General features: G+C 33.4%; 1 protein-coding gene and 1 pseudogene across 8 annotated transcripts in view; both read right to left on the reverse strand.

Moving 5' to 3' along the window:
• Positions 1-2,322: 2,322 nt before the first annotated feature.
• HLTF (helicase like transcription factor) overlaps positions 2,323-12,060 on the reverse strand; it is a 51,145-nt gene continuing 41,407 nt past the window's right edge. For 4 of the 8 annotated variants that reach the window (XM_034996591.1, XM_034996554.1, XM_034996564.1 and 1 more), the window contains exons 21-25: positions 11,731-11,856; positions 11,303-11,415; positions 10,785-10,965; positions 7,171-7,251; positions 2,323-4,551 (exon numbers count right to left, since the gene is read on the reverse strand). In XM_034996591.1, coding sequence (XP_034852482.1) covers positions 4,399-4,551; positions 7,171-7,251; positions 10,785-10,965; positions 11,303-11,415; positions 11,731-11,856 — 654 coding nt within the window. In that variant the 3' untranslated portion in view covers positions 2,323-4,398. The remainder of the gene's footprint in view (positions 4,552-7,170; positions 7,252-10,784; positions 10,966-11,302; positions 11,416-11,730; positions 11,857-12,060) is intronic. The other 4 variants (XM_034996546.1, XM_034996581.1, XM_034996537.1 and 1 more) reach the window with 2 other exon arrangements.
• On the reverse strand, positions 9,942-10,100 carry LOC118007227 (annotated as a pseudogene).

Consider the following 12,060-nt stretch of genomic DNA (forward strand, 5'->3'; position numbering starts at 1 on the left):
TTGTATAAGCAATAAAGCTCTAAAGTGAAAAAGCTTACATAATTTAAGTAAATATTTATTGAAGGCTATTAACTTTTGGAATAAAAAAGAATGACAAGTATACCATAGAAAACAGCATGTAACGTGCATAGAATTATGCAGTTAAGAGGCTGAGAAATCATTGAACTAGGCTAACAGGTTTCTTTCCTTGATCTTTTCTTTTTTTTTTTTAAAGATTTTATTTATTTATTTGAGAGAGAATGAGAGAGAGCACATGAGAGGGGGGAGGGTCAGAGGGAGAAGCAGACTCCCCGCCAAGCAGGGAGCCCGATGCGGGACTCGATCCCGGGACTCCAGGATCATGACCTGAGCCGAAGGCAGTCGCTTAACCAACTGAGCCCTTTCCTTGATCTTTTCAAGGATATGCCTTAATTAAGGTGAAGTACTACTTTTCCAACTACACTTCAAAATCTTCTCCAGGGAGCCTAAACTACCACGGATCACCTAGTAAGATGTGTAAAATGGCAGCAATAACTCAGATTATAAGAACATTTGTAGAGGATCAAATGTTCTTACCATTTTTTAAAAAATCTTGTGAACAGTGGTGGATAAGAATAGCCTTTTGCTCTATGACAAATTTGCCTACACAACGGTCAGATCCACACCTTTGGAGGTTAACTCCATGTTTGCTCAAGGTCTATAATTCATGCCTGAAATGACTGTTTATCTTAAATCTCCTTACTTACACACCTGCAAGAAGCCTATTACATCTCCTTCACTGGAACATTTCTCATGAAATACTTAATTTACCTTTTCTTTACCAACATATTGATACCAGGGCAAGTTTTCTTTAAAAACCTACAGTGTACTAGGGAATAGCCCTTCCCTCTCCTAACAAAAAAGGTAAATTAAGCATTCTGGAAGTTGTATCCTGGTGAATTTTATCCGCCTTTATTCTTAACTAGATTGCTAAAAGACTGCAAACTTACTGAAAACCTTCTGAAAGTGTTCCTATCTCTTCTTTAGTAAGTGCAGCACATACTTAACAATATATACTTTGAGGACTCTTAATATCCCTTCTGATCACATTAAATATCCCCTTGTAGTAGTCTAGACTGTTTCAAATATGCAAACACATGTCCTAGAATTTCTTTTATCCACCAACCTAAGAAATCATTTTGACATTTGGTAGCCTTTTAAATAAAGGTCCGCAGCCTTAGTTATTATAAAGTTTTGGACACCTGGCTGAGGTTAATGGAGGTGGTCTGTGCCATACACACTAAATTATAAACATTATTAAAATGGTGTTCCTTTCATCTAGAAATCAGTTTTCATAAAAAGTAGCAATGGGTTTAAATTTGTCAGAAAACTCTTGATCAGGAAGGTTGAATAGGGAATTGGAAGATTTAAACATCCCACATTTTAATCAAAAACTGGTAACTCATTTGCTCTTTCAAATGGAGTAATTATGGGTTCATATAGAAGACTACTCTCCCTTATTACATTCAAGAAATATGAATATATTAACAGGAAAGAAAACATCTGCTTATAAGGTTTCTAATCAACAGTTTCCCCTTTGAAGTAGGCAATACTGCAGGGAAGCATCCCAGTCATTATTCACAGCTACCAGTTTCTGGCTCTTCTTACTCAGAAGTACCACACAAATAAGGTATCCAATTCCAGAATGTAGAACTTGGTTACTACATACTTACTGATGAATGAGGGAAAACAGTATTACACCTTTTATAAGTATTTTAAAGTTAATATAGCTAAAAACTTAGAGTTAAACATCTGAGTTGTTAAGCCAAACATATCTGTCCGCGTGTGTTTAATGAATCTTCCAAATCCTAATGAATAGAATTTTGGCAAGTACTATAATGAAAAAAATACACCAATGCCTTTGACTTCCCCCAATAGAAAACATACACTGCCTGAAGATGATAATTTCATTGTTACTCACTAGTAATAAGCACAAGATATTTTCTTGATTTATTATTTTAATCCTAGTTTAGGGCAAAATCTACAATGCAGAGTGCTATCTAGTAATAAATATCACTACACGTAACTATTATTGCATCAACTTTTTTCCTGGTAGATGCGGAAAATAATTGGAACCAATGTTTTAGAAGATCAAGGCACTTAACTTTAAAAATATATACACTCTGATTTCTAAACAAATTCAGCCAAATTGAGCAAAATAGGTGGTAAGAATAAACTTGTTACTCATAGTACTTTTTATGTACTGTCAGTGAAAAACAATTGTGTAATATAGGTATCTTCACAGAAGTGTGAGATTTATAAAAAACTTTCAAAGAAAAAGTCACAAAAATTATAGCACAGAAGTGGATTTTTAAAACTTTTATTTATTTTAAAACAAAATCCAGTTTGAACCACAAAATTCAGTTTGAACCACAAGTGGGATACAGTGTCTTCAAGATACTTCTAAAGCTATTTTTCTACATAATGATGAAACAGAATTAACAGCAGAGCATAATACGAACTTTTCATTCTGGTGGTTTATATATGTATTTCCTTAGGATGAATTAAATTTGTTTAACACCATTTAATAGGACTATACAAAAACAGGTATTTTTTAAATGACTTGCCAAATTTATCATTATGTTTAAAAACACAAGTCTATAAATGTTAGGTAAAGAGGCAAGCAAAGTCTTTTACAGTGAGTTTGCAAGGCTTTGCCTTTGTAAGCAAGAAGAGTATATATCTCATCTTTTTTTGCTGAACATTCTTTTTGTACTTAATCTCACAGGAGTACTGGTATATAGAAATCCACATAGTATATTTCATGAGATTTTCATCAACCTGATTTTTTTTGTGTAATGCTAGTTCTACAAGGTAAAGAAATTCCCAATTGCTCCTAATGCTAGTGGACCAACCCCAGGTTATTATTCCACTCTTATCTGTACAGAAAGGTCTGTTGATCCTTTTACCCAGCCCTCTGCCTTACCTGCAGCCAAAGAGAAAAGGGGCTGGGAAGATTCTTGCTGCCTAATACACTGTTCCCTTGGAGCAGGAGACCGGGCACAGGGAGGGGAGAATTTAGCTGTTGATAGATTCAGCACATAGCTCGATGTATGCCCTAGAACACAACACTGCCTCCAAGCTTATCTTTAAGTCATTTCTTAACACTGTAAGTAAAATGAAAGGTGTTCTCAAGTCTGCATGGTCAAACAGGAAGCTTCTCCTGTACAGTAATCTTTCTTTGGATTAAAAAGTTCCCCTTAAGGAAGGACACCACTAACTAACGTGATTGGCAAATGCAGAGCTTATTTAAATGTGACTCAAAGAGTCATCTGGAATGCCATGACAACTACCGTGAGTCTGATTAACCAAAAAGTAAAAAAAAGAGGACTAATTTTATAGATAAATGTAGGGTGAATTACTGAAGTTCCAAAATCAATGTCTGATTCTAAACACAATAACAAAGAAATTTTTCCATTCAGGATTAAGATGTCTTTAAGAGTTGAACGATTTTGGAGGTCATCCAGCCCAACTTCCATCCAGATATCACGCCTCTCACATATAGTAGTCTTCTGAATTATAAAAATTTATAAAGTTATTTTTTTTAAAAAAAAAAAGCTACATAAATAAAAATTATCTCTCTATATAGAAATATCTATTCAGCAATTCCATAATTTAAATATTCAAATTAAACTGGGTAGAACTGGTTCCTTCTCACCCCCAGACTGTATTTACACACTAACACATTGAATGACATTTAAACAATAGTACTACTTGACTAAAATGGAGAAAAATAGTATTCTAACACAGTCCCTATCTTTTCATAAACATAAAACTGCAAATCACATATGTGAATTAGATCTCAAACTGTTAAAAAAAAAAAAAAATTGTAAGTTAACCTGCTAACCTGGACTTCAGTCTCTCATTTAAGGTTTGATTCTGGAATGCAAATATGGTTTTTCAAAGTAATAAAATCTCTTGTATATAATCTATGTATTAATCGCTTACAAGGACTGTGAATCCATCACATCACAAATGGAAGGCTCTAGTGATTAACCAAATGTGTCCAACACAGAAAATAACTCTTTTATTTGGTCAAAAGTATAAAAGGTTTGACCTTATTTGAAATATGAAAAAGCTGAGTACTTGAAAGATATATGAAAATACTCAGCAAAGACAATATGAAAAGCTGAATAACAAAGTAACTTTCTCAAAAAATTATTTTAGGCCACAGTATATAACAGAACTTATTGCTATTTGAAATATCATTAAAAATAGGTTCATATATAGAAGAGACTATATATCAGTAATACTTTACTAATATAAAATGATATGCTCTTTTTAAAGACATACTCTAGATCTCATTTCTAAAACTCTATTTTCTGATTTCCAAAATTTCCATATATATCTAATCAAACTGACCTTACCAAATCCCACAAATTATAAATCAATTAAAGTTCTGATTTCATTAATTTTAGCTTGTTTCATTTCATTAGCATTTGTTTTTTTAGTTCCAAAGGCTCCAGCAGCAAGTTCTCTCTTTGTGTTTTGTATTTTCAGCATATTTTCTTCAACAGAATCCTTCACAATGAACTTAAAAAAAAAAAAAAAAAAAAAACTTTTTGTCACAATATTTAAAATCTTCAATTAAAAAAAATGAAAATTTAAGATATGTTGAAATGTTGGTCCACTATAAAGAAATTTGCTTTCTTACAGTATTATATAGCTTTCAGAATTGGTCAATAATCTGTTAGAAACTGTTTAGCTCTCCTTTTTTTCTCAATATGCAGTGAGCATATTTAGAATATGATAGAATAACCAGAGCTGAGCATTGCTTTCCCTCATCACTCAATATGGTTTTCTTGTATAAAGAATATGGTTGTAAGGCCATAAGTTACATCTTGAGAATAGCACCAAAACCAGCAAACTTTACAGACAACTCTGTAACTGGAATACTTGCAAAATAAATTCAGCATTATATTTAAATAGCCAAATGAGATCTTCCCAGAAATGCAAGAATACACCTTTATCTGGTTTAACTTACAATGTGGAAAAGTTAAGAATAGAAAAAAGTTAGGAAAAAAAGCATCAATAGATGCTTAAGAAGCATTTCTGATAAAAACCTTGATAAAAAAGTCTTCATTAACCTATAAATAAATGTCCCTCAGTCTTAAGTGTATCCTCTAGAAACTTACCAAGAACAATGTAGTCACAATGTAAAACAATAAAAGAACAGTTCAAGAATGATTACTATCACTACTGACAGTCAACATTGTGTAGAGGTTCAGTAACTGTAATAACTATACAACATTACTGAAATACATAAAAGACCTAAATAAATGAAGAGAGATACTAAATTCTTATATGGGAACACTCCTTATTTATAAGGAGTATTTATATATTTATAAAGAAGACCATTCTCAAATTAATCATAACATCAATAAATCCCAAACAAGATTTCTTAAATGGGATCTGGTAACCTAAATCCAAAGTTCAATTCAAGAGTAAATACTTGTATTAACGAATTTCTAAAAAGAGGGGTAATGAGAGCACTCTGCCCTGCTAGATATCAAAGCATACTTTAAAAAACCATAGTAATTGTAAGAGTAATATTGTCCTGGGAATAGGAAAAGAAATCAATGAAATAGAAACACAGAAACAAAGTCCGGAAAAAGACTCACATTAATATATGTGAATTAGTTTATAATAAAAGTGACATTTCAAATCAGTAGGAAAAAATGATATACTTAAAAATTTTAAAGCTTTTTCATGAAAAAAAAAAACAAAAACCCATCCAGTTCAAAGATAAGAGTTTGAAATAAACCATTTCCAATATACATAACAAAAAATTTTAAATCAGAATGTATGAGTCCTTTATATTATAAAACTATATTTTGGGGGCACCTGGGTGGCTCAGTTGGTTAAGTGACTGCCTTCGGCTCAGGTGACGATCCTGGAGTCCCGGGATCGAGTCCCGCATCGGGCTCTCTGCTCGGCAGGGAGTCTGCTTCTCCCTCTGACCCTCCCCCCTCTCATGTGCTCTCTCTCATTCTCTCTCTCTCAAATAAATAAATAAAATCTTTAAAAAAACAAAAAACTATATTTTGTACTTTATGAAAACTGGGCAAAAAAGCAATGCACAGAAAAAAATATTAACTGACAACAGATAAGTGAAAAATGAATATGCTCAAGGTCTTAGGTATACGTAAATTAAAAGAGCACTTTCCTGACCATCACATAAACAAAAATTTACATCATTCTCATGTGTCATTAAGCCTGTTTTGAAAACAAAAGAATCCTAAATCCAGAATTCTTTTTTTTTTTTTTTAAATTTTTTGTGAGAAAGAGAGCCTGGTGGGATGGGGGGGGGGGGGGGGGAGGGGAAGAGAGAAGCAGACAACCCACTGAGCAGGAAGCCCAATGTGGGGCTCAATCCCAGGACCCTGAGATTATGACCTGAGCCGAAGGCAGACGCTTAACTAATTGAGCTACCCAGGCACCCCCAGAATTCTCGTTTTCTTAATCAATCCTGAAGAAGTACTTGTATATAATACAAGTATATAATACAATAATGCTCATTACGGCACTGTTTTTATTAGCAAAATATTAGACTGGCTAAATTATGATGTATCTATATATGGATGTTAAAAAGAATGGGTTTTGTAGAGTCATCAAACTCACAGAAAATAGAAGGGTGGTTGCTGAGGGCTGAGTTTCGATTTGAGATGAAAAAGTTCTGGAGATGGATGATGTTGAAAATTACACAACAATGTGAAAGTATGTAATGCCACTTAAGTGTACACTTAAAAATAGATAAAATGATATTATTATGTGTATGTGTTTTACCACTATATGGAAAAAAAAAAGAATAGGTTTTATATGTACTTACATGGTCGTATACTTATATGGACAGTCCCCAATATATACTGTTAAGGGGACAAAGTATGTTGCAGAATAATAAAGTATGATCCCATTTACCTTAAATTTTTTAAAGGAGAGATACATACAAGTGAATCTACATAAACATTGAGAAAGAGACTTTGAATAACATGTAAAACTATTGATGGTGGTTTCCTCTAGAGATTAAAGCTAACCTTCATATTTTGTTCTGCCCAATTCTACTGTAATCTTTCATAATATATTCATACATTATTTGTATAATCTTAAAAATCTCGTCAACCTAATTTTAAAATAGATGGCTTAAAAACTCACTTTTGTGATGATAACTTCTTGCTTCTGGCCAAGTCTATGGCATCTGTCAAAGCACTGATCTTCAGCAGCTGGATTCCAGGCCTAACAAGAATATGAATTGCTTTATTACCACCCTGATCTGTAAGTGTTCTGCACAAATCCTTTCATTTCAGTATTACTCATTAACCTTTTACTGACACAAATTTTTTGACTGAATTCAGATACTGACATAAATGCTCTGGGAAAAAAAATACACCCCACCCTCAACTATGACAGGCAGGTATTCTCCCCCATCAGTTCACTGCACTGCTTCTAGTATCTAATACAGTGCCTGATACATAGAAAGCACACAGCATGAGCGATTAAGTAATCAAATAGTATCTTTTTCTATTTTAAAATTGATCTATGTCTGTTAACAAAGGAAAAAAAAAAAGGTTACACATCCTCTTAAATGACAATTTATATCAGAAAAGATGTAATTGAGTCTATGAGAAAGTTTTCTCCCCTTTTCATGGTCTTTTGATTCTTTTTCTTTCACTTTCTTCCATTTGTTAAGTAAAAGCACAAGAAAAGATTTCAGGAATAATCAAAAGTCCTAAAAATTAAAGGCTTTGTTGATGCAATTTTCTCTATCTGTATTTGAATGTTTTACTTCAAAACTGAACTAAAATAACATTAACTCATTAAATACAGGCATTATGGGGACTGTTTTAAAGTGAAGAATAAAACAATGAAGCAAAGAAAAAAAGCAAAATGATACAGATTCTTTAGTCTAGAAAGGTAAGAGCCGGGCGCCTGGGTGGCTCAGTTGGTTAAGCGACTGCCTTCAGCTCAGGTCATGATCCTGGAGTCCCTGGATCGAGTCCTGCATCGGGCTCCCTGCTTTGCGGGGAGTCTGCTTCTCCCTCTGACCCTCCCCCCTCTCATGTGCTCTCTCTCTCTCTCATTCTCTCTGTCTCAAATAAATAAATAAAATCTTTAAAAAAAAAAAAAGAAAGAAAGAAAGATAGGAGTCAAGTGGTTGGGAAATACTATCATGAACTATCAGAGTAGGGAACATTAAATTTTAAACTATGGGATGATTCTTAAAGGGTGTTTAGGGCAAAAGAAACTATACGGCACAACTACCTGAAAGTGAAACAAAATAGCAAATGCATATGTAAATGACAAGTTTATAGTATGACTCATCCTCAGGCTGTTATTTTCTATTTAAAGTTCCTTTGATGGGGCACCTGGGTGGCTCAGTTGGTTAGGCGTCTGACTCTTGATTTTGACTTGGGTCATGATCTCAGGGTCGTGAAATTGGGCCCCACATCCGGCTCTGTGTTGGGCATAGAGCCTCCCCCAACCCCTGGCTTATACTCTCTTTCAAAAAAAAAATAATAATTAAAAATAAATTAAAAAATAAAGTTCCCATGAGCTCTAGGGAAAAGGAGATTTTACTATTGTTGTAATTTGAGTATTGGGTGATATTTCATATAGAAGTCAGATTTTAAGAATATACTTAGCTTATGATTTTCTAAAACTGATAATCACATTTTATGCATATTCTGAATTTCACAATTGGATACATTTTGAAACCATTATACCAAGAGCCCACGTAAATAAATGTTCCTTTCTGTTGTCTCTGTTTTATCTAGGAACCTTCTAGTGAGCTGACAGTATACATCTAGTATGACTACCAAGAGTCATTTTTTTTTTTTTTTTTAAAGTAGGCTCCATGGCCAGCGTGGAATCCAACACAGGGCTTGATTGAACTCACAACCCCGAGATCAAGACCTGAGCTGAGATCGAGTAGGATGCTTAACCAACTGAGCTACCTAGGCACCCCTACCTGGGATCAAATTTATCTCATGATAATATAAAACTGATAGCTTCCATTTCACCAGTACTGATGAAGGAAGGTAATTAGCTTTATCAAAAGCCCAAAATCGAACATTTAAAATACATCTTAACTCTAATGCAGCATTCCATGAAAACGTAAAATATTTTCATGAGTAAACATTTTTTGATTCAATCTGATTTTCCTGGGACCTGGCTTTCATTTTAAAGTTAGAAATATTTGAAATGTTCAATGAAAAACAATTTACTATGAACTGCTAAAACATTCTAGAAGTTTTTTTAAATTACTAAAGTTTTTTTTTATTACTAAAGAGTATAGTCTGTGATCAGCTTTATAATACTATATTTCGTATCAACAACCTTCTCTTTATCAGATACTAAGATTACAACAAAAGCAGCAAATAATTTGGGAATTTGTCAAAAAATCATCATCTAAGATTATCATGTTAGTTAATATAACAATATGCGGTTACAATGACTGTTTTTATAATAACCATAAAATATTAAAACTCTAGCAAAGATTTCAAACTTCATCCACAGAACTAAGGCAAGAAAATACAACAGACCACTGCCATCCATAACATTAATGTGAAATCTGTGAATGTCAAAATATGGTTCTGGTTGGTATTTTACTGTGGAGGTTACCCTCAGGTGACGAAAAAGCCTTGGTAACAGATATATCTATAAACTAGATAGCCTAACCAGAATAACTCAAATTTGTATCTCAGTGAACTTTTGTTATGAAATTTTCTGAATTTCAGGTAACAAGCTAAAACTACAAATCTTCAATCTATGAATCACAGAAATAGCAAATAGGGTTGCCTCTAGCCCTGACGGTAACCCAGTGCAAATTAGAAACTGAATTAGTCCAGAGTGCCTACAGCTCTTTGTGCAATTAGAAAAAGGTGCCGCTCCTCTATGCATGCTTCTCTTAGGTCACAGTTTGGTGAGTAAAGTTCAGAGTGAATTTTAGCTCCAACTCTACAGCTAGGTCTATACTGTACAACTACAAGTGACTGTACTGTATTAGATGCTAAAATTTATCCAAAATATTCCATTAACGGTATTAGTTTCTACACTTGATCTTAGCCAAAAGGCCGAGAAGCGATACGGTATTAATTTCTAAAACTGTGATGATGGACCACCTGTACCTGAGTCACCTATGATCTATATAAAAATGCAGCCTCCTGGGTCTCCAAGAACTCCTTAATCTCTGAGGAGAGGTGAGAAATTACATTTTACCTAATTCTTTGCACATTAAAACTTGAGACCATTAACATCACGATGGTAGCTACTTTGTCTACCTATGTTTATAGCCAGATCCCGGGTGCATGTAAGACTCCCTGACACAATGTAGGATCATTTGTTGGCCAAACCACTACACTAAAGCATTACAGTTAACAGAAACTAATTTTATATATAGAAGTAGAAAACCACAGCACAGAAATTAAGAACATGGAATCCTGGTCTGCGTATTATTGCATGATGTTGGGCAAGTTATTTTACTTGTCTGTGCTTCAGTTTCCTCACCTGTAAAATAAGGACGGTAATAAAACCTCATAAGGATCCATCATAGGGATATCCTAGGGATACCGTGAGAATTTGTTGATACATATAAAGCACTTAAAAGAAAGCCCTCGATACACATTTACTGAGTTATTAACTAATTTTAAAGTTTGCCTAAGAATTTTCACAATCAGTTATAACTAGGAAGGTATTTACCAAATAGTTTTTGTTTTTTGTTTTTTTTTTTAAGTTTAATAACATACCAAAAAGTCTACAGAACTACTTACTGGATCCATTAAAAACACTCGAGAAGCTGCAGAAAGATTCAAACCAACTCCACCTGCTTTTAAGGATAGAAGCATTATAGTTGGAGATCCTGCTTCAGTGTTTTGAAAACACTGAATTGATTCAACTCTTTTCTTCTGTGCCATGGAACCATCCAAACGAGTAAACACAAATCCAGAGGCTCTAATGGAGGGACAAAAAAGATAAGTAACACTTTCCATACAATTTAAAAACATGTTAAGTAATTACAAATCTCTTCATTCAACCAATTCTTCTACTCATTTATTTTCACAAATCTAACCATCTACTAACGTGTCATGCTCTGCAGTCAACTTTTTTTCTGATAAATTCAGGACTAAATCTTTAAATCCTATGCTCCCAGGAAATATTCTGTATTGTGACTCTCATTTTAGGTAGATGAAATGAATATAACTGGTAAAACATATTATTTTTTGCCATCCAAATCAAAACACTTACATAAAATCCTTTTACTCAAAGTGAGAATCAATACTAAATTTACCTGAGTGGTGTTTCTATTAAAGACAGGAATGTTGTAAACTGAGAAACAACTAAACTTTTTATGTTGGGGTTCTTCTTTCTTAAGTCAATCAGTGCATGCATTAGAGCATTAATCTGAAAAAAAAAAAAAAAATCAGGACACCCATTAGCTTCCATTTTGAATGGGCAAAATATATACAACTTTTTTTAATTAGGAAAAGAATGTTCCTGCCCATTACTTCCCTAAAATGAAAAGTAAAAGACAACTAATGTTTTTAAAAATTAAGATTGAAAGAATGCACTCATAAACTGAAGCTCCTTTCCTCTCAAATTCACCGCTAGAAATAAAAATATTCAAATGATAGGATTAAAAGCAGAATTATTTTAAGACATGGTATCCATATATAAATGTAAAACAAATACTCAAATATTTGCCCATGTGTATTTTACCTTTGAACTGGATGTCCATTCCATAGTAGACTTTTTCTCAGTGTCACACTCCAATTCTTCTGGAGGACATTCTAATAAATTGTCTCCATGTATATCATTTCTGCATAAAGGACATTTAGCATGTGGCTATATAAGAAAGAATAAGTGAAGTTTATGAGGAAAAAATATAAATTTACCTAAAATTTTTAAAAAGTATGGTAAAATTCTAAATCCTTAATAGCTAGCATTTTATTAGACTTATTAGAGTCATCCACTTGAGATAAATCTGTATAAGCTGAACTCCAGCTTGTTAAGTGGGACTGGGTAAAAAAGGGAGCAAAAGTATGGTAT

This window comes from Mirounga leonina, unplaced genomic scaffold (assembly GCF_011800145.1).
Source record: "Mirounga leonina isolate KUSES-001 unplaced genomic scaffold, KU_Mleo_1.0 Mir_115, whole genome shotgun sequence".
Taxonomy (NCBI): domain Eukaryota; kingdom Metazoa; phylum Chordata; class Mammalia; order Carnivora; family Phocidae; genus Mirounga; species Mirounga leonina.